A 22,918-nucleotide genomic window follows, 5' to 3' on the forward strand; every position below is an offset into this window, starting at 1 on the left:
TCACAGCAACCTCCGCGTCCTGCGCAGGAGACCAGGGGCCGGACACTCCGCCTGCCCCCAGGACATCCAGAGCATCCACACGTGGTCCGCTTCCTGCCGAAGTTCCCTTCCTCCTTCCCGCCCAGGGGCCCAGGGGCCCAGGGACCGCCCTCTCGGGGCTACAGGACGCTGAGCTGATCGAGCGGCAGGATCCCCGCCTCGACTGAGCGGCCTGCAAGGGGGCCAGCAGACGGCGGCCAGGTTGGCCCCGGGCGGGGCTCCAGGCGTCCGGGAAATGGATCTCGAGTCTGGTACCCACCCCCCCACCACCGATCTCCAGTAGGTCCCTTGAGGAAAGGAGAGTTGGGAGAATCCCAGGCTGACCCAAAGAAGGGGAGCTCTAAAACTGAGAACTCCTATCCACCATTAAAGCGTTGCCATTCTAGCTACTTCCACGGACAGTGCCTTGCACAGGTGCCTTAGCCCTAATGGGTAGATACCGAGGGGTTGGGGGAGGTTAGGAGTCCACCCGAAACATCCTCCCGCCTGATCCTGGGCCAGAAATTCCATTTTGTAATTAATGTCACTGGATCCCTTTGAAAATGCAAATCCCGCTCTCAATCCCACCCCCCTGCCCCCAACGGGAAGCTCGGTCGCCAGAGAAAAGCAGAACTCTACAGGCCCGTAACAGGACAGGCGCCGGGGGTCCGGAAGAGCGCCTGGGCCGGAGCCCCGGCGGGGAGACTGGAGCTAGGTGGGGCGCGCACCAGGCAGTGCCGCGAGCCGGGAAGGAACACGCTCACCCTCTGTCTCGCTGGCGATCCGGCGCTGCCCGAATTCCCGTTCTGTCCCGGCCCCTACCACGCCCAAGCAGAGCAACGTCGCCGCCTGCTGGGCGGACCGTGCTCTCACTTTACTGGGGCTCGCAGGCTGGCGGGGAGGACGTGGTAGGCTGTGTCCCCCGCAGCTGCTCCCAGCTCTGTCAGGGCCTCATGAGATACTTGTGAAACCCTCTGCCTCCTTGGGCCCCCGTTTTTCTTCCTCCATAAAATAAGTGTGTTCGATCAGAGCTTCTCTGAGTTCACTTCCAAGTCCCGATTCTGGATCCCTCCTTTCTCTTCTTCTCCCAGGAGCCCTCAGGGGTTCTTCCCCTTTCCCCTCAACACAAGGCCCTGACCACCCCACTATGGGACCCCAGTTTCTGCCTCGGTGCTGCACGCTGAGCTCTGTGCCCTCCCTACCAGTGAAGCTGCATAAGGCCAGGGACTTGACTAGTGCTTTCTGGGGTAAGAGAGGAAATGCGTTGACTGCCAATGATCGGGGCTTGCTATGCACAGAAAAATAACTTCCAGGGAGATATGGTGGGAAGGATCCAGGCTTTGGATAAACCAGGGTGGATATTTTAGACCTCTGCTAAGGCTGGCCCAGAAAATTGTACAGAATGAGCAACTGATCAGGGGAGGGAATACAAGCTCCTTCCACGTGCTGTGAACCGGCCCCCACACTGCACCTGCATTAACCGGCATAATGGATGCTGTTTCCCCAAATACACTAAGCAGCTTCTGGTCATTGCGCCTTTGCAACAATGCCTGACTGCAGCCTGGCTCGCACCACTGCTCCACAACGCCTGCTTCTTTGCCTCCTTTAAGACTGAGTTCAGGCACAGCGGCACCTAGTCGCCATGATCACCCTCCCCCCCTACCCCCTTAGTAGCTGAAGAAGTCATCCTGGGCTGGGCTCCTTTTGTGCGGGTCCTAGCTGTACCCACCACATCCTGGAACCCCTATGTGGGTGGTATCACGTGTTCCCTTGTCTGCCCCCACTGCTGAGGTGTCCTTCCGCGCTGGCACCTGCAGAACTGGAATCAGAAGGCCATGAAGTAGGGCACCAACTGCAAACTCCACCTGGCACCCCAGCTCCCTGTAGCTCCTACTTGCTGCACAGCTTCCAGGATAGGGGTGCGGGGGTATGGATGGGGATAGGGGAGACCTTATTTTGTGGTTGTGCCTCTGGACGCATGTAGGAACCTTCCAGGTGGACAGTACCTCAGTGTCTGAGGTATGGAGACAGAAGTTCATTTCTCTCCTTTGCTGAATGGAATAAGTGAAACTCATCCTGGAAAATTCTCTAATCCCTACCCAAAGAAAGAGAAGGAGGAGGAACTGGAGGGCTAGCTGAGGAGGAAACACCTTGGCTTCTCCATCTTCTTTTCTTTTCTTCCCAAGCTCCTCCTTTTCTGCCTCCTTCTCCAGGGTCACAACTCCCCTCCTTCTCTTCTCAGAGGTGAAAACTCTTGTAAGTGGGTCACTGTACTACAGAGGGAGCCGGAGCCTTATCAGCCTCAGGCTCTGGTGGTTAGCTAGTGGAAACAATTGCTCTCCCCTCTTGCAATGTTTCCATTGCTGCTCCTCCACCTTCCACAGCTCACCCCACAGGCACGGGGACAGAACTGCTCAGATCCCCTCGGAAAGTTGCACGGGAGGGGGGGGGGGCAGGGGGTGCCTCCTCCCTGCCAGGTCACAGTTTATAAAAGATGTGAGTGAAACCCTTATGGTTGAGTGGAGTTATGTTATGGATCCTCAGCCAGCACCCACTACAGAATGAAATATTTTGTGTAAAAGTAAAATTTTCCACTAACTTTTTAAAGTTTCAATTGGGGGTAAACTGTTTCAAGACAATCTCTATCTCTCCGTGTCACACGCACGCACACACACACACACACACACACACGTGCTCACATACTAAGATGAAAGAAATGAGCCTTTTGACAGGTCTATTTTATTTTGCCTCATGATGTTTTTTTTTCCAGAGTCTTAACTGCAAATACAGCAGGACCCAGGAATGCTCATGAGCAAAAAGAGCTGAAGGCTTCTTTGGTGTTGAAATTAGTGGTGCACACCAGGAAGACACCGCCGCCCGATGGCCTGGGGAGGATGTTCCCAAGCTCTTGTTTTCCTGAGATTGCAACAGGCACACACGAAAGTGTACGAATATTGTTTTTAAAGGTTTCGTAGTGTTAGTCTTCCCTTCTGTTTTCTTGAAAGCTTGCAGACCCAGTGGCCAGGAGGTGTGGGACAGACCTAGCCTTACTCTTGCACAGGCTGTGGCTTTTCTGGAGACTTCCAAGCATCAGGACAGGGAATTAGAGTGGGTGTGCACAGAGAAAAGCATTGTTTAGCTAGCCCTGCTGAAGAAGAGATTTCTGAAACTGGGGTAATTCTTTATAAAAATGTGAACAATGAATTTATTTTTTAAATAATAAAAATTTTTTAAAAACAGGAAACAATTTACATGTATATATTAATAGATCTTACAGTGAGTGAAGTAGCTGTGTTTCTCTTTTTTCTTCTTTTGGTTTGTTTTTTTGTTTGTTTGTTTTTCTGGTAGACTTGAGATTCTATTCTATTCTGGTATTCTATTCTAGTCAAATATAAAGTTTTGTAGTGGGACCAGAAATCACTTATCCGATCCTCCCAACCTTCACCTGACCTCGACCTGACTCTGCTGGGTTCAAAGTTCCAGTCAGGCTTTGTCAGGCCACCTGGTGTCTTTCCTGCAAAAGGCAGGATGTGCAGCCATGAGCTGAAGGGTGAGCCTATAGACCCCAGCCCAGGGAGCAGACAGGTCCAGCAACCAGGGATCTAAGCTAACCACAAAGTTTTTCACACTGGGCTGTGAAGGTAGGAGGAGTAGGTAGGTAGCTTCTTCCCTCCTGAAGGGGGAAGGGGGACGGGGGCAGATTCTCACCCTCTGTTAACCTGCAGTCCAGGGGATGCAGGCTCTGAGGCTCTGGAGCCCTGGAGCTCCCAAGCCCTGCCCTGGGGTCTCCCAGGAGCCCTGGTCCCAGGTAAATGTGAATGGAGACAGGTGTGAGGGCCTGTCCTCAACCTTGATGCTCCCCAGGCCCCATCCCATACACCCAGCCTCAGGATGTGCTACCTAAGAGTCTTTCCCTGGCCCCACACACAGCTGCTCAGTGGTCCTTGAATTGGAGGACAATCAGGTGGCACTTGCTAATGTGAGACAAAATGTCTTGTTTGGCTGTACCTGCTTATGGTTTAGCTTTGTATTTTAAGAAATGGAAACAAACTTGAAAATTACTTGTCATTATAGAAATAAAAACAAAAATTAAAACAGTTATTGCCAAGTGAGAAAAAAAGAGAAATTAATAGTGCACAATTGTTGGAAAGAAATCAGGTTCTCTAAGCACCAATAAAATTTGTCTTTTAAGTGATGTGAGCTCTGGAAAGCAGAGACAGCCTGGTGTGTGGAAGTTACATCGTTGGGGCCTAGCACAGCAGTGGGCACAGAATGTAAACAGGCACTTCCGCAGGAGAAGCAGACTGGGTGGCCAGCCTATGGCAAGACGCTCACTCTCAACCTCAATTAGGGAGATACAAGTCTAAACAACAATGAGATACCAACTCACACCTATCAGAGTGGCAGAGTGGCAGAAAAGACTGACAAAACCAAAAGTTATAAACCATATGGGTAAGTGGAAACTCAGTAGCTACAGGGGTTTTTTTGTTGTTGTTGTTTTGGTTTTTTCATCACCTGGTTTTATTAACTAGCCAAAAGCCACCTAGGAGAAAGAGTTAGTCTCATTCCTGTAAGTTTATTTTTTAAGGCATGGTTACCATAACCTGGCTGAGTAACAGCTATGCACACTAACATATTTCTCCCTGTAGGATTCTGTTTTAAAGGCTACCACAGTGTAACATAACCAGAGTCTATGATTCCACATAGATTTCTACATCAGAAAATGTTTTATCCTTCCGACTCACTTTAACATCACTATCAATACACAAGTGGTAAACGCAAGTAGTTTGCAAAAAGTTTCCCTGTAAAGTTCAAATAACCAATCTCTAGTTTGGGTCTGCTTATGTGAAATGTTACCATTTGGGGAAGCTGGGAAAAAAGTGTACAAAGGTGTCCTGTATTATTTTTCCAGTTTACTCTGAGACTATAATTATTTCAAAATAATTAAAACAAAAATGTTACTCATGAAAATGGGAATATAAACATTGTAGCTCAAAATATAAAACAAAAAAAAATCTGAATAGGTTTTGGAGAGCTTGGGAGTCGCCTGACAGACATGATGCCTCAGTCAGGGGACTGAGAAGTGCAATGAAAAGAAGCCTTATGTATGTATAATGCTTCTCACTAACTCTGACAGCGATACACATCAGATGAATTGTCGCTTCTGCTCTCCCCAATTCCCAGACCAAGAATGCTCTGAATTAGCTTCAGCTACCAAGGAACAATGTGAGAGGGAGAAAGGTCCCCTAATTTTGTGAAAACCCAGTGAGAACATTCTGCATATAATTTCAGTCTGTCTGAATCTGAGGCTCGATCACACCAAATGCACAGTCCCGGGCAAACAGTCTGCTCGGTGTGCCTGGGCTCGTAGCTGGGTGGGGTCCCAGGCCTCACTGGCTTTCATCTCCCGCCCTCCGCGCCAGCGAATTGTCCTGGCTCAGGACCCGCTAGTCCTTCTCTTTCTGCAAGACCTGTCCCTCCCCCACGTAGCGCCTGGTCCACCTGATGGTCTGCGAGCACGACGGACTGATATTGCTCACGGAAGAGGCGCTCACCCTCCTCCGAGTGCAGCTGATGGGGCCGGACGCGCAAACGCACGGGCAGGAGGAGGAACTTGTCCTCCTTGATGTCCCAGTCGCGCATCCGAGCCCCCAGCACCCACCAGCAGACCCACGAAGCTCATGTCCAGGATGTGGTCCTAGAACTCCGCCCAACGGGGCTGCAGGTAGGCTCAGCGAGCCTGGTCGAGGTTGGCCTGAGCGCTGTACACCAGCGAGCAGACGCCCAGGTTCTCGTGGGCCAGGCGCCCGAGTCTCCGCAGCCAGAGCATCTGCTACTCACTCATACGCTTCGCAGTCGCTTTTTCTCGTAGCGTAGCGAGTGCCTGCAGCAGGAGTGTCCTCGAGGCATCGCTTCGAGCAGCGTCTCCTTCTAGGCCACCGTGCCGGGCAACCTCAAGTACACCGCGGCAGGCCGGCGTGGGGCGGGGTAGCCGCCGCCCTAGCCCCGAGCAACAGCAGCAGCGGCTCGTCCCAGGGCGCCCAACCTCACCCACAAGCCTGGCTTCTTGGCTGCCAGCTGCTGGCTGCTCGCTGCTGGCTGCCGACCAAAGTCAGTAGCTACATACAGGTTTGAAGAGAACCGTGGTTGAGTCAGTCATTGCTTTCTAAGTCAACTTGCTTCTAAGTCATTCCTGGTCATTCTAGAGAAAATCTTGTACATGGACTCTAGGGAATATGTATAAGTATAAGGCTATTCTCTGTAGCATCTGTTTATCGCAACAAAAGCAGCCTAAAGGTCTACCAACAGAGGAATGTGTAAATAAGCAGTGGCAGCTGTGATTCATTCTTACTGTTCTTGCATTGTGCATCCTCCCATATATGAAAGACTATGTACTCCTACATTCACTAAAAAAAATTTTATTTTGTTAAAATGCGTGTAACATACTAACCATCTGAACCATTTTCAAGTGTACAGTTCAGTTGTAATAAGGATAGCCACATTACTGTGCAATCCATCTCCAGAACGCTTACCTTGCCAAACTGAAAGCCTATGCCCATTACGCACTAACTTCCCACTCCCCTAACCCCCGGCCCTGGCAGCCACCAGTCTATTTTCTGTCTCTATGATTTTGGCTACTCTGTGTAGCTCATATGGGTAGAATCACATACTGTTTATCTGTTTGTGACTGGCTTATTTCACCTAGCATAAGGTCCTCACAGTTCATCCACATTGTAGTATACGTCAAAATTGGCTTCCTTTTTATTTTTTCATTTGCAAAAAAATGTGTGTACAATTCTATACTACATCATTTGTATATTGTATTGTGTGTTCACCACCCCAAGTCAGGTCTCCTTCCATTACCATTTATCACCCCTTCACCCTCCTCTACCTCCCCAACACCCTTCCTTTTTAAGGCTGCAAAATATTTTATTGCATGGATGTAATGCATTTTGATTATTCACTCATTCGTCCACCACTGGGGACGGGGGTAGCTCACAGCTTACCTGTTGTGAATAAAGCTACTACCCACTGGGTGTGCTACTTCACTCAGTTTTAACTTGACATCATTCTTCATGGAGATTGCTTTAAAGCATATAATTCCCAATGTGTTGTAAATGTTGATATTTTAAAATAAAGCTTTTACATCACTCTTTTAATTGTTCCTTTTTTTAAAAAGATTTATTTATTTATTTTTAGAGAGGGAAGGGAGGGAGAAAGAGAGAGAGAGAAACAGGAATGTGCGGTTGCTGGGGGCCATGGCCTGCAACCCTGGCATGTGCCCTGGCTGGGAATCGAACTTGCGACACTTTGGTTCACAGCCCCACGCTCAATCCACTGAGCTACACCAGCCAGGGCCTAATTGTTTCTAATAGACTATAAATAAATAATATATCAATTTTATTTCAACTATCACCCATTTTAAAAATTGTTTCTTCCTTAACTTTTAGAAGTTTTTTATCATTCTATTTTTCTCCTTGAACTTATGATCCATATACTTGAAGATTTTAAACTGATCATTCTTCTCTACCAAAAATGCATGTAAGTTGAAATTTTAATTTCCTGTAACCATAATTTCTAAGTATTAAAAAGTTATTCAGATTATACCATCATTACAACTATTAGTAGTGCACAATTGTTCAAAAATAGCATAAAGAAGTTATAAATCTCAAAAATTAATCATTAAACAAAAAGTAGCCTTTGGCAATATTGCACTGTAGTCAAGCAAGGCATTACCATCAGGGGAAGCTGGGTGGGTGAAAGGAATTCAGGATCTCTTTGTACTATTCTTATAACTGCAATGTCAAGCTATAGTTATTTCAAAATAAGAAATTTAATTTAAAAAGTAACTGAGCCTCTAGCTGGTGTGGCTCAGGTGATTGGAGTGTCATCCTGTAACGGAGAGTTTGAGGGTTCCATTCTGGTGAGGGCACACTCCTAGGTTTCTGGTTCAATCTCCAGTCCAGGCATGTACTATTCCCATCCTGGTGGGTTCGAGAGGCAACCAGTCACTCCTCACTCACACTGTCGTTTCCCTCCCTTCTTCTCTCCCTTCCTCTCTCTCCCTGTAAAATAAAAGCAATAAAAAAATGTCTTCCAGTGAGGATTATATATATATATATATATATATATACATACACACACACACACACACACACACACACACACACACACACACATATATATATATATATATATATATATATATATATATATATAGTTTGAGGAGAAATTCAGCTCTCAAAGTGCTGGATAGGTCTGGGCCAGGGTGAGTGGCAGAGGGATGGAGACCACTGTGGGTTGTGAGGCCACCTCTGGAGAAATTCAGTCAAGATTGGTAGATCACAGACCAGCTATGGAAAGTGAAACCCATTATTTTGTGAAAGAATCTAAAGAAAACTATGGTCTTGGAGAAATGTGAGCTCTTGAAAATTTGAAGGATATAATCAATGAAACAAATGAACACATTTTTCTCTAATGTAGAGGAACAATGCAAGACAACTTACACGGAGTTCTCCAGAGACTGCAAGCAGCTACTGACTCGGGCTGCAGACTCTAACAGAGAAAGCAGGAGTAAAACAAGATTCATAATGACCATTTAATAGTAGGTGAAAACCAGCATACAATGCAGTGTGAAGATTTCATGAAAAACAACACGACAAATAGGCTAAAGTGAGCGAAGAGCACAGAAAAGCTATGGAGAGGCTTAAAGAACAATATACTGAAATGGAGAAGGACATAGAAAAATTTTTGACCTTTTAAGAGCTTGAACCACAACAATGACAAACTAATGAGAAACCATTGACATCCCCGGGAGAACTATTCCCACCAAACAATTTAGCCTCTGCTTCAAGCTTAGCAATATATGCATGGCACTCATATCAGAAGCATAGAATTCTACTGGAGTTTTAGTTAAATATTTGGTGGAAGAAAAGTGCTACATCTTTCCAGTTTCAAGTGTATTTATATGCAATTATTTGAATGGGGAGGAGTAGGAGGGAAAATGGGATATTTATTCTTTGTTAATCAGAATTGGTCTTTTTACTGATTATCAGAGAACTGTAAGTATAGACTTCTTAGAGAGAAAAATAGTTAAGTTCATTCTTACAAAGGGTTAAAATTAGTTTATTATTGTGGTTTAGAACGCAGATATAATAGTGTTAGCCTCCTTGGCTACTGGAGCGATGTGTAAAGTGTTATTCCATGAGTCCTGTAGACACAAACAGCTGTCCTGGGAACAGGCCACACTTAAGAGCGTGAGCGGACTGCAGTCTCTGCTGCGGCGAGGGCGGTCTCCCTGGCCCGAGAACGCCCTGTTGGGAAGGGCAGAGGCTGCGCAGGGCAGCACGATGCCACGTGTTCCCTTGATGACAAGACATGCTTGTTAAGTTTGTGGCCTTCAGCACTTAATATTTTCAGCTATTAAACACGCTCAGATGGAAAGGTTTACCAAAAATATAGCTGACTTTCAGCCTGTCCAAGAACCATAGTATTTACCTCATTTTTGTGCCTGCTTTGCAGTGTGTGAGCCTTGTATAATAAGACAAATAATGTCTATACATGTTTCAACTGTTTGAAGTGTCATCAGCAAAATCTGCCAAGAAGTCCCTCTGGAACCTGGAATAAAGATCCTGGCTCGGACTGGACCAGGAGTGTCTGCCCACATGGCAAATGACCCATGTTAAATGTTAATTGCTTTTAGTGTTTAATGTCTGTTCTCATAAGAAGGTGTATTATGATGAAACAGATACTGATTCTGTCATCACTGTGATCTTTAAAAATCTGCATTTAACAGTCTAATTAGGGAACTAAATTGATTGTTTATTTGCCACAAACAAAGCAAAACTAAATGCAACAATTTCAAGAGATTTATGGCAAATGAATTTGAGTATAGATATATCTTTCAAATATTGTTTTATTTTTCTTCAAGAAAGAAAGGCACAAGAAAGAAAATACCCAACTCTCAGGTGATCTCGGTGTTGCTGGTGGAGAAAGATGACAATGCTTGCTTGTGTGAATTACAGCTCACTGTCAAAGCTTCATTCTTGGCTGCATGTTGAAGATGTGAGTAAAGTTCATAAAAGAGATGAAAAATAGTTGGCTAGGTCCAATCAGTTAGTGAATCCATAGGGTAACATTACTTGTTGCTAGAATGAGAAAGATTCTTTCTCTACCCCATCCAAGCTGTGACTACGGATCCCTAAAACATGATTCAAACACTGTCCCAGCATCCTCTAGCATTCTGGGATGCCTTCCTCTTATTGCTTTTGATGCCTTATGGTTCTCTTTGGTATGTTCAGAAAGGGATACACAGTATTTTCACTTGTTCTATTTGGCACTTTAAGCCAAAGGGGGGTCGGATTGAGGGTGGGAGGTGGGGGTGGGTGGAGCTGGGGAAAGTGGTGGCAGGAAAATGGAGACAACTGTACTTGAACAATAATTAAAAATAAATAAGTAATAAAAGATACAAAATAAATTAAAAACATAAGAACATGTGTCTTTAATTGTGGAAAATCTTCAGCCATGATCCCTTCCAATATTCCTTCTCTATATTCCCTCTAACCTCCTTTTTCTGAAATCCTAGCAAACACTTCCCAGCGCTGACCCACACCACCACAGCTTTTCACACTGCTTCCGTCTTCACCGCTTCAGCGTCTATCTGCCTGCTTTATCTTTGCTGTGAGTTCCTCAGTGCTAGCTTCTAGTTTAATCATTTTCCTTTCATCTATGTCCAGTGTGGAGTGTGTTCTAGTTTATATCTACAGTTTTCCTTTCCAATATGCTCACTATTTATTGTTGTTCAGTTGTTCGTGTTTAATTTCCGCATTTTCTACATGTCCTTATTCTCTTTCTTTTAAACTCTGTTCAGGCTGCTATGTGTACTGTGCATCTCTTTGGGAGTGACTTCACATCCAAACTGAGTTAAATATCCTTATGTGCACTACTAACGCATCTACCTTCTCCCTGCCTCCTTCTTTTCCTTTCAGCCACACCACAACTACGTGCTAAAGCATCATGTCAGTACCATCTTGACCAAGTCCAATGCCTTGTTCTAAACAACTTCTCTCCCAGTTCTAACCTGTCTCCAAACCAGCCACTTTGTAAAGCCTTTCCAGAACACACTCACCTGATATCGATTACCTTTGTCTCTTCTGGTTTGTTGCACCCTGCTTTTGCTTTCATTTAGCATTTACCAAACAAGGGTTTCTTGAAGACCAAGAGTGTGTCGCACTCTCTGTCAGGCACCACAGTATAAACATGAGCAAAACAAGATCTCTTCCTCAAGGAATCAAGGGTCGGTCATCAAGCCAGATGAGTGAACAAACTACTGCTATGCAGAGTAAGTGCTGCAGTCCATGAATGTCCAAGGTCCAGGTGGAGGGGGCATGGAGCTGAGCCCCACAGAGGGGAGATGCTTGAGCTGGGTCTTGAGGAACAGGAGTTTACTAAACAGAGCTGAGGACATTCCTGGCTGAGGGAATACCATGCTCAATGGCACTGGGGTGGAAAGAGAAAAGGACACTTTCAAAAACATCAAGACACCAAGCCTAGTACATGTGAGGGAGGTGAGCAGGAAAGGGCGGAGATGGGGCTGCAGAGCTGAGTGCGCAGGGCCTCAGGCAACATCCAGGACTACTGATGTGTCCCTAGGCACCATGCAAAGACCTTGAATGTTAAAGCAGGAGCTTGGCAGGACAAGGTTTTCACTGGAAGGAACCAGAAGCAATGGAAGGGACCAGAGTCAAAGTGGGGTGACCAAGTAGGAGACCAAAGATGACAGCAGCCTAGATGACCTTGAAGGTCCCAGGATGGAGGAAAGTGGGAATGGCAAAAGTGAGGTAGAGTTGACAGGTACATATCTGTGACTGAGATAAAGTAAGGCCTGACAACTCTAGAGCTGAAGGCCTTCCTAGGCCAAACAAGCTAACCCCTTGGCAAGGGGAGCCAGCAGGCCACTCCCACAGCCATTGTTCAGCATCTCAGGAGCTGTGGCACCAGGCCTTGAGTCATTCCCTACCATGGCCCTGCCCAGTTACACATTTTTGGATAGGTCTTTAATTTGTGTAAATTAAAGTTATTTTATTTCCATGTTTTAAGGACAAACGCCTTGGGGTAAAAAACAGACCCATTTAAATTTAGCATAGAAACTGCTGACTGTCTTACCCTGTGTCTCTCTCTGGATATTTTTTTAAAAGTAAGGGGCTCACTTGGCAGAGTGCAGTTGTTCTCATTTCTTCACACCATCCTGTGTGGGGGCAGCAGTGTGGGGGATGGGAGCTTACCTGGAGGTGAGAGGCAAGCCATATCCAGCTCTGAACACCTGGCCCTAGAGTGAGCAGGCATCTCCAGAACTTTTGTAATTGCATCTGCTCTTCTGCTTGATACAGAGCGGATGTCGTTGTGGTTACATTGAGAATCCACCACATTCTGTGAAAAATATCATTGGGGTCACAAGCCTCCTTGGTGGGTTTGACATGTCGCCATAGCATCCCCCACCCTTCTCCATGCTCTAAAAGGGCTGCCTCCAAGCCAGCTGCAGCTCCCTTCTAGGAGACTGAAATGGGACTACTCTATTTTCACACATTGTACCCCAAAATCTGACCATCAACATACTCACAGGCAGAGTTTCCAATATCCAAATATCTGTAGGTTGAGTCTAGCCCAACTCCATGCTTCCTCCACTGGGCAAGGTACACTTTCCCAGCTGTGTACTCTCATACCACCCTCTGAGCGCATCCTTTAGCTCGCAGGGCCATCTGACACTCCTCCTTGCAATGAGAACAGAAATGAAGCAAAATGGGAAGCTGCTGTCTAAAATGAGGATTGCCATGTTGGAGACCTGTTTGGACTTAACTGTTACCTTCACTTATATGTCTACACAACCAGACACACACACACACACACACACACATACACCCCCAACATGCCAGGAGATCCATTCCTGTGTACCGCATTCATAACCATCATTACAAAAGGTTTCCTTCCCCAACCACCCTCATCTTTAGTTTGAAAATGTTACATGTATTGGTGCAAGTCCTCAATGATACAGATACATTATATCTACTACAGCCTTACTAGCAATGACAAAAATTGAGAAACTGCTTAAATGAAAATACCCCCATTTAGAAGAATGGGGTGGCTCTACAAGAGCTGACATGAAAAGCTTTCCATCTACTGTTAGATAAGAAAGATAAGTTGCAAATATATATGTGTGTGTATATATATATATACACACATACATAGCACAGCTACACCTGTCTAAAACAGTGTATAAATGTCTGTTGATGAATGGGTAATATCTGAGGAACACACTCTAATGTAACAGTGATTTTCTTTGGAGAATGGACGACTACGAGCAGAGCTGAGCTGGAGAACTTCCCCTGTACTCTTTTTTGTGTCTTCTGAAGTTTTTCGAGAATATGTAATTCTTGTAAGGTAAAAAACACTTTAAAAACATTTTAAATATAAAATGTTAAATTTTCCATGTTTTAGTAAACAACTGACTGCTTCAGGAAGGAGTACACAGCATTGAAATCAAGGTAATTTTTTTAAAAAGTCCATTTCACACTAAGTTCGGATTCCACAAAGGGAGTACAGTTCATAAACGCAGCTCAGCCTAAGCTGAGGCGTGTCTGAAACACGGTCCCCACGGGACAGAACTCGCAGGTGGGGCAGACACATGGAAGAGATAATTGAGCCAGGTGGCTTGGTTCTAGAATCAAGCAACAGGATGAAGTGCAGCTACCATAAAACTCAAAGTGAGAAGACCTGGAAACCCTGAAGAAATGGGAGGAGGGCACCCACTGGGTCTGGAAATGTTTCAGATCAGCAATAGACCAAAAGGAAGGGGACACATGTGTGCCAGGGCCAGACAGGGAAGACTGCCTTCACCCAGGCTACACCCATACCCCTGCTTAGCACCCAGAGCAGGGGAAACAGAAACGAGGTCCGAGTCCCACAGCACCAGAGCGGGCCTCAGGGCTTAAGCAAGAAGTCTGGCAAGGGAAAGGAACGGCAAAGGCAAGAGCAGCCCCGAGTGTGCAGACGAGCTCAAGCCGGTGCGAGTGCAGCGGTGGGGACCTGAGCAGAGGCTGGGACAAACCAGCACTCACACAAGGGCTCTGAGCCAGGCCAGGGGGAAGCTCTCATCCAGTCCTGCAGGTCATGGGAGATGGCAGGAATGACTCCATCACATCCCTGTATGAGATTAATGTTCACAGCAGATGGCTGGAGGACTGGCCAGGAGAGAGAGAGAGAGTATGGAGGCTGTGGCAATGACCCTAAGAAAGGGTTATTAGCTGTGTGGCAAAGGTTTAGCCGCTGGGAGAAGGGCCCAACCGGTGTGGTCCGCAGAGCACCGCCAGCCCCAGCCAGCCTGGGGTCACGGATGCACCGCAGTCCCTCCTGGGTGAACCCCAGACTATGGCCGAGTTCTTGAGAAGTGGGCAAGTCATTAGCGCCTCTTCCTTCTCGGCCCGCAGTACCCATTTTGCAAAGCCTCGTGGTAACAGTGCCAGAATCACTGCGAGTGAGGGCAAAGGAAGTGGACACTCCTCTCTGCCTTCCTGCTCACTCTGGCCCTCTTTTCTCGAGGTGTCTAATCTCTCATCATCTTCTGGCACTCCCACAAGAATGCCGTGTCGACCCTCTCAACTGCCCCGGACACCCGCAGGGCTGCCTAGACGGCTCCCATCCGCGGGCCCAGCCCCCTCGCTGGGCTGGAAGGTGATAACCGCGAAAAGGAGGGCGACTAGCTCCTCGGCGGAGCTTCAGGTGACATCACATCCTCCGAACGGGAACTCGGGCTCGCGGCCGTCCGAAGGGCTCAGCTTCCCTGCTCCGCGTCGCACCGCCTCCTGCGCGCCTCCGGCGGGCGTCTGAACGGGCGCCGAGCCGCGCTGCGGGAGCGCGCCATGACCTCGCGGGCGACACGGGTGGCCCTGCCGCTGGCCCTGATGCTCCGTGAGTTTGCGCCCCTCGGGGAACGCGGGGCGAGGACGGGGTGGAGAGGCTGGTGGGGGCGCGGGGCTCGGGCTCAGCATCCTCGCCTGCATGCCCACAGACGCCGCAGCGGTGCTGGTCCTCGGGGGGAACGAGTTCCGGCTGACGCCGGGCCAGGTGACCACGGCCGTGGGCAAGCAGGTGGACCTGCGCTGCGAGGTGCTGGTGAGCAAGTCGTCGGGCTGCACGTGGCTCTACCAGAGGCGGGAAGCGGCCGCCAGCCCTGTCTTCCTAATGTACTTGTCCAGTAGCCGGAGCAAGATAGCCGACTGGCTGGACTCCAGGCACATCTCGGGCCAAAGGGTCCAGAGCGACGTCTACACCCTCACGCTGCACCGCTTCAGAGAAGAGGAGGAAGGCTACTACTTCTGCTCGGTCGTGGCCAACTCGATAGTGTACTTCAGCCCCTTCGTGCCGGTCTTCCTGCCAGGTCCGGGAGCCGAGGGCGCGGCACCTCTCGGTGTGGGGGTTGGGGCTCTCCTCTGAACCCGCTTTCACGTGGACGCCCCGCTTTCGAGCCTCTTAGTGCCCCTGGGAGCTACTTAGATACTGTCCCCATTTCACAGACGTGGAAACTGAGGCGAAGGCGTGGCAGGGTAGAGACTAAAGATGGCTTTTTAGGTCCAGCCGATCTGGGCTCGAGTTCAGGTGCTGGTGAGGTCCTGGGCACCGCACTTAAATTCTCTGAGCCTCCGTTTGCTCGTCAATAAAATGCGGACATCAACCCAAGCCCTCCAGGGAGCGCGCCAACTGGGGCTGAGCCCTGGAGGGAGGCTGCTGGTGGGGAGCGGGCTGCTGCGTTCCAGTTGCAGGCCCCGAGGTGCCCTTCACGGAGCCGGAGAAGAGGGGCTGCCGCGCCCGCCGTGAAGGGGTCAGCGAAGAGCCAGGAGGTTCCCACCCCATCTGCCTCGCCTTGAGAGCAGAGTGGCGCGCGGGCGACTGTCTGTTCTTCCTCCGGTGGAAACCAGGAGGAGTCGTCCCCTAGCGCAGAAGCGCGCGCGGAGCTGTGGGGAGGGTTTGCGTCGGGATCCCTAGCCCGACCTCTAACCACGCTCCATTGCTCCCGCAGCGAAGCCCACGACGCCGGTACCACGGCCACCCACGCCGACGCCCCCCAAAGTGTCGCAGCCGGTGTCCCGGCGCCCAGAGACTTGCCGGCCACCGGCCAGCAGCACAGGTGAGGCTGGCTCAGGGTCCCGAGGTGGGGGCTGGGGTGAAGGGGACCGGCCAAGGGCAGTGCAGACCGCTCGGACAGCCCTACTAAGGTCAGCCCTGATCCGGGGGGTAGAGCCGAGGGCGGTGCAAGTAGTGGGAAAACCGAGACCCGGAGCTGGGAGACATGCTGGGGCTTCGGCATGGGGTGGAGGATCGGATCCTAAATGTCTGTGTCTTCGGTGTCGTCAGTGGAAACGAAAGGGAAACACTTCGCTTGTGTTATCTACATATGGGCTCCACTGGCTGGCCTCTGCGCGGTCCTTCTTCTGTCCCTGGTCATCACCGCCACCTGCAGCTACAGTAAGTCCCAGGGAACCGCGGGGCAGGGAGCTCCGCTCCGCAACCGCGCATTCTGCTGCTTGATCCAGGCGGCTCTTTTGGGGAGATGGGGTTGAGATTTCTGGGACTCCAAGCTGCATCGCAGGACCAGAAACAACCGGTTTCCTCCTGGAGATGGGACGCGGGAAAGCCCTTTCCCACTCCTCTTCCACTCTGCTGGAAGTTTTTTAAATGAAGGACAGATCCCTACCGAACCCCCAGCGGCGGCAGCACTTGTGTTCCTTCTGCGCCGCGGGGAGTGCGTGCACAGGTTCGGGCTTACCACGGACTCCGCCGGGGAGGTCGCCTCTGGGGCCGGGGGCCCAGTGCTCACGGAGGCTGGGTCAGCTGCACCACGGGGCGATATTTGTCCCTGGCCCCTCCCCATGAGCCCCCTACCCGACTTTGGTTCCCACGCAAGTGAACCACAGGTGTATTTGCAATGTGTTTCGTATGTTTGTTTTCAGTCTTTTTTTTTTTTTTATGCGAAGAGGGATGGAAAAGAAACCCTGACCTGGATTCTCAAGAGTTATAAACCTAAAGAAACAGGAGCAGGGAAGGAGAAACCGTATTTGGGGACTATTGGGTGAGGCAGTCACTTTACCCCTTCTTTTTTCTTTATCCAGGAAACCGAAGACGCGTTTGCAAATGTCCCAGGTGAGTCTCTCATAACTGGTGGGCCTGCTAACCCACTGAGCAGCCCTGGGCTCGGATCCCAGCTTCCCAAGCAGCGGTCGTGGGAACCTTTCCCAGAGAGGCTGTGACAGTGGAATCCTGGGAACAGGGAATCAGCACAGTGCTGGAGCGGCAACTGGAGAAGGTGGAGACTCAGGCTGGGCTGATGGGGGACCAATGTGACTTCAGTAAATGTGCATCTGATTTGGCCTAGCACCTGAAAACCCATCTGAAGGATTCCCCCAATTTACACAAGCTCTTCAGAAGACCTGAGGTCTCTTTACCTGGATGATCTCAGCTGGGTTTTGTTTTGTTTTTCTTAAGAAAGCTTTTTTCTCCCTACTTGCTTGATGTAGTTTTTTTTTAGAGGCAATCTTTTATCATCTGAACCAAATAAATAATGGCCTTGGTTCCTAATTTCCTTGTGCCAGCGGCAGGGCCTTGATTTGCTGCCAAGAACTGGAGTGAAAGAAAGAGGGGACCAGAGGCGGCTCTCTGGCCACTCAAATGGCTGCCCCACCCATTTTCAGGAGAGGATCATTCTGAAATGGCCATGAAAAAAAAAACGGCCTTGTCTCTTTTCTCTCTCTGGCTGAGGCCAAGGCAGCTCTGTGCTAATATCTAACAAGCAGCCCCTCTGGCCCTGCCCTGTGATACAGGTCAACTCAGGATCTCCCTTCTCCTCACAGCAGCCCCGCGTGGTAGACACCAGGGTCCCGGCTCACAGATCTCCCACTCAGAGATCAGAAAACCTACCCAAGTGGGCAGAGACATGAGTACACTCAGATTATCAACAGTAGTAGCCACCATTGGATGAAATCCAGTTACCTGCCATAGAAATATATCATGGATATTTATTTTCAATTTCAAGTTTCGTAACTTTAAAAGCAATTCCTGTGACCGCTATTTTATGGATGAGAAAGCTGAGGCTTAGCGCATGTAGTAACTGGTTCGAGGCCATAATGCCAGCAAGTAACAGAGCTGCAACTTCTGTCCAAAGCTCAGGCTCCTGCCTGTAAGTTGGGTACTAAGAGAGGAGGGAGTTAAAGATAATCAATTATATTCACCAGTTCTTTTCAGTAGATGAAAACACTTCAAATATACCTGGGGTTTGCATGTTTCTCTGCAGGGATCCAAGTTCAACATCTTACACATCATTATTTTTAACAATGCACATGAATTTTCATTCATATATTATAATGCATATATTATAGATGATAAATCATAATGAATTTTCAGTGCATATATTATAGGTGATAAACCAAGGGGATAAAGGCATTAAAAACAGAGAAGGATTTTTAGCAATTTCAATACTTGCAGTGCAGTGGGGAGTTTGGCAGACAATCATCCCTTATCTCTATCTTTTCTGAAAATTCTCATTTTGAAATGAATAACTGAGAATAAAACTCTGCCCTGAAATACAAAGCTGTGCAGATTAAGCATGTCTGAGGAGTCCATGTAGCTGAGCTAACATACCCAGGGATGGTGGAGGGCAGCTCAGCTCCCACAGAGAGGGTTTGGGGTGCGGTATGTATAGACCTGACAGTAGTAACAATCAGCCCATTTAGGAGGTGCTAGCCCCGTACTGAATTAGCACACATTTCTAGTGTGGTTATCAAGGGGACTTTTAAATAAAGAGCTCTATTTGGCTGATGGTGGTGGCTTGCTCACATCTTCCCTTATCCCTGTGAACCCTCCTAGGAGCTGAGAATCGAACTTTTGTTATCAGCCTCTTTCTCTCACCTCTATGGGGACCTTGATAAAGACCCTGGGTTCAGATCCTGGCTCCACCACCTCCTACTTATGTGACCTTGGGCACGTTCTCTGACCTCTCATGGCCAGCACGTACCCCTCAGGTTGCTGTGAGGACTGAACCAGATGGCACAAGTAAGGCACTTGGCAGGTTGCTGAGGTCATTCAGCCAGTCTGGGGCTGGTATCCCAGGGAGAGTGGGTGGACATGGGTGGATGCAGCACTGCATTGCAGGGACTCTTGCTACAGTGATGGTCACCTCTCTTCCAGGCCCCTGGTCAGACCAACAGGCAAGCCCAGCCCTTCAGAGAGATACGTCTAATATGGCGACGGGCCCTGCGCAACAGCCACTACAAGACTTCAAACTGAGAACTCTCCTCACAAGGAGGGCAACAGTCCTTCCCCTTTGGTTTTTTTCAGCCTTCCTTCTTTATGTATTCATTCTCATTATTATTACTTTTTGTTGGGTGGGGGGGTGGAAGGGTTACTCTTTCTTTGTCTTTAATTGACACAAAACAAAACCATATGTCTACAGTACACCATCGGGCACATGTATCAGGGGAAGGGACAGGCTGTGTTCTCAGAGTTAGGCCGTTAGACCTGGTGGGGGCCTCACAACCACCTGGTCCACACCTCGTCCCTGGCCATCTCACAGAGGAGGAGGCTGAAGTCCATGGGAGCTCGATCAGAGTCACAGCAGGGCTGGGGCTCCTCCTCCACACCATTCAGATCTCCCTTCTGGAGGCGTCTGTCCCCGAGTGGGGTTCTGTGCCTCAAACCACAAAGGAACCAGTCATTTCTTGAGCGCCTGCGATGGACCCACTACTGCACCCAGAGCCGTGAGAAGGTAATGAAATAAAAGAACCTCTGCCTTTCACAGAGTTCCGTAATGTAATTCTGGAAAATGAATACCTCAATCTCTAAAGAAAACCTCTCTGACATCCCTAAGTGGAGGTGAAATTGTTCTCCCAGTCCTTCATTGCAGAGGGACCCATGAAAGAGGAGAGACCATCCTTTTACAAATATGATTGGAGCATTGATAAAGTTGAATGGAAATCTTTTTGGATCTCAAAACTTCAGATGCCATATTTGAACATGCTCCTGGGACCACTGATGACTTTTTAGTTTGTAAAGGCAGAATTGTCAGAGAGCTGCCAGCACCGCCCCGGCCTCCTCTCAGTCAGGTGGGGATGTGGCAGATCAGACTCTGCCCTGGTGAGGAGGGGCGGAGTCAGTTTGCCTGAAGGGTTGCCCCCCACATGCACCTCCTCCCCTACGGTGGTGTACTAGAAATGTGTTCTCACTGGAAGAAAAACATTTAACTAGATAAGGAAATAAGAATCATCTATAATTCTTTGCCCCCAGTATAACCCACTGTTAATATTATGGTATACATCTTCAGATGATTTTCTATGCATATATGTAAAATATATTCTTTGTTTTTTCAATGGAATTGCATTATGCTTTTTATAAGTGGCTTTAATAAACAAACATTTATGGCATACTTTTTTAAAGTATATTTTATTGATTATGTTATTACAGTTGTCCCAGTTTTCCCCCTTTGTGCTCCCCCTTTCCACCTGGTACCCCACTTCCCTCCAGCAATCCCCCCCTTAGTTCATGTCCATGGGTCATGCATATAACTTCTTTGGCTTCTCCATTCCCTATACTATTCTTACCCTCCTGTCTACTTTGTACCTACCAATTATGCTTCTTAATCCCTGTACCTTTTCTCCCATCTTCCCCCTTCCCCCTTGCCGCTAACCCTTCAAATAATCTCCATATCTATGATTCTAATATAATTCTTGTTCTAATTGTTTGCTTCATTTGTTTTTGTTTTTTTAGATTTAGTTGTTGATAGTTGTGAGTTTGTTGTCATTTTAATGCTTATAGTTTTGATCTTTTCCTTTTTTTTTAGAGAGAGGGGAAGGGAGGGAGAAGGAGAGAGGGAGACAAACATCCATGTGTGAGAGGTGCATGGATCAGTTGCCTCTTGCACGCCCCCAACTGGAGACCAGGCCTGCAACCCAGGCTTGTGCCCTGACTGGGAACCAGCAACCTTTCAGTTTGCAGGTCAGCACTCAGTCCACTGAGCCACACCAGCCAGGGCTTCTTTTTCTTAAATAAGTCCCTTTAACATTTCATATAATAAGGGCTTGGTGATGAGGAACTCCTTTAGCTTTTTGCCTTGTCTGGGAAGCACTTTATCTGCCCTTCCATTCTAAATGATAGCTTTGCTGGATAGAATAATCTTGGTTGTAGGTCCTTGCTTTCCATCACTTTGAATACTTCTTGCCAGTCCCTTCTTCCCTGAAAAGTTTCTTTTGAGAAAATAGCTGACAATCTTATGAGTACTCCTGTGTAGGTAACTCTCTGCTTTCCTCTTGCTGCTTTTAAGATTCTCTCTTTATCTTTAACCTTTGGCATTTTAATTATGATGTGTTTTGGTGTGGTCCTCTTTGGGTCCAACATGTTTAGGATTCTCTGCCCTTCCTGGACTTGTATGTCTATTTCCTTTGCCAGATTAGGGAAGTTTTCTTTCATCATTTTTTTCATATGAGTTTTCAGTTTCTTGCTTTTCCTCTTCTCATTCTGGTATCCCTATGATTCACATGTTGGCACTTGTGGAGATGTCCCTGACACTTCTTGTTCTCTCCTCATTTTTTTGAATTCTTGTTTCTTCATTCTGTTCTGGTTGATTGTTTGTTTCTTCCTTATATTCCAAATCATTGATTTGAACCCTGGCTTCTTTCCCTTCACTGTTGGTTTCCTATGGATTTGTCTTTATTTCCCCCAGTGTAGCCTTCATTTCTTCCCTTATGCTTTTGCTATACCCAGTGAGTTCTCTGAGCATCCTGATCACCAGTGTTTTGAACTCTGCATCTGATAAGCTGGCTATCTCTGTTTCACTTAGTTCTTTTTCATGGGTTTTGTTCTGTTCTTTCATTTGGGCCATATTTCTTTGTCTCCTTGATTTGGCAGCTTCCTTGTGTCTGTTTCTGTGTATTAGGTAGAGCTGCTTTGACTCCCTGCCTTAGTGTACCTGTTAGGTTGTATGGGGCAGAGCCTTGGGTATTCACCAGGATGGGGCAACCCCCTTCACCATTTTGTGGCTCTTTATGTGGAGGAGAGGTTAGAGAAGGAGCAATGCCGCTGGCTGGCTGCTGGAGGCTTGCTCAGGATTTGTGCCATTTCCAGTCACTTCTCCCTTTTCCTGTATGTGACTGGTGTCCCTCTAGCTGCTGCCCCAGAGGTGGTTCCCAGAGTGCGTGAGTTTGCACACATTCTAGGACTATGCAGGTCCTTTAAATGGACTCTCCTGTGAGGTCCGCAGTTTCTTCTGTTGCCCCAATCTCCACTGGTTTTCACAGCCAGAAGTTATGAGGCCTTATTTTTCCAGTGCTGGAAACCTGGCCTGTGTGGTCTGGCCTGGACCTGGGATCACTTGCTCTGTGGTAGAGTCCGGCCAGCAGAGTCTGCCTACTGTGGCTGAAAGAGAAAATAAATGCACAGGTGACAGCAGTCCTATGGGAAAAAAGGGAACTACACGGCTACTCTCTCAAGGGGAGAGAGAGCCTATAAGTGCCTCAGCCACACTCTCAAAAGGAGAGGACCCCGACCCTTGCCTAGACAGGCTTTTATTGTTTTTCTCAGGTCTTACATCAGAGAAAGATTTATTATCTATTATATAGAATATTGTCTACATTTTAGGTACAATCAAGGAAATGAAAATAACATGCAGAGGGAAATGGCGGCAAGCTGATTAGCTCTGTCCTTGGGAGAATTCACACAGGCTTTGAGAATTACCTTGAAGATAGACAATACACGTTTGCTGTTTTAGACCAGGGTGATGGAGTTTTAGCAAGAGCAAGCCATAACAGTCAGTATGCATTTTCTAGGCCTGATTCCCACAGGAAAACTCGGTTTGAAGGTCTGG

General features: G+C 48.0%; 1 protein-coding gene and 1 pseudogene across 2 annotated transcripts; both read left to right on the forward strand.

The window, feature by feature from the left end:
* The first annotated feature begins 8,302 nt into the window (after nucleotides 1-8,302).
* On the forward strand, nucleotides 8,303-8,781 carry LOC123811284 (annotated as a pseudogene).
* Nucleotides 8,782-14,718: 5,937 nt separating this feature from the next.
* On the forward strand, nucleotides 14,719-20,483 carry CD8A (CD8a molecule). Of its 2 annotated transcripts, XR_006784496.1 has the most exons (7): nucleotides 14,719-14,982; nucleotides 15,083-15,451; nucleotides 16,091-16,198; nucleotides 16,426-16,536; nucleotides 17,181-17,211; nucleotides 18,931-19,116; nucleotides 19,252-20,483. XR_006784496.1 is itself a non-coding variant. In XM_045828939.1 (6 exons), exons 1-6 carry the CDS (start codon nucleotides 14,934-14,936, stop codon nucleotides 19,301-19,303), a joined length of 720 nt encoding a protein of 239 aa, XP_045684895.1. In that variant the 5' UTR covers nucleotides 14,731-14,933; the 3' UTR covers nucleotides 19,304-20,483. The 2 variants fall into 2 exon arrangements, 1 of the variants encoding a protein (XP_045684895.1); XM_045828939.1 differs by lacking the exon at nucleotides 18,931-19,116 and having other exon boundaries at nucleotides 14,731-14,982.
* The last annotated feature ends 2,435 nt before the right edge of the window (nucleotides 20,484-22,918 follow it).

The sequence above is a fragment of the Phyllostomus hastatus genome, unplaced genomic scaffold, assembly GCF_019186645.2.
Source record: "Phyllostomus hastatus isolate PE091 unplaced genomic scaffold, TTU_PhHast_1.1 phas_scaffold_78, whole genome shotgun sequence".
Lineage (NCBI taxonomy): Eukaryota > Metazoa > Chordata > Mammalia > Chiroptera > Phyllostomidae > Phyllostomus > Phyllostomus hastatus.

Bases quoted from the DNA above. Each gene is read 5' to 3' on its own strand.
- CD8A (XM_045828939.1), top strand. From the start codon at position 14,934: ATGACCTCGCGGGCGACACGGGTGGCCCTGCCGCTGGCCCTGATGCTC. The intron at 16,199-16,425 runs GTGAGGCTGGCT...CGGTGTCGTCAG, and splicing joins GCCACCGGCCAGCAGCACAG to TGGAAACGAAAGGGAAACAC. The intron at 17,212-19,251 runs GTGAGTCTCTCA...CCTCTCTTCCAG, and splicing joins CGCGTTTGCAAATGTCCCAG to GCCCCTGGTCAGACCAACAG.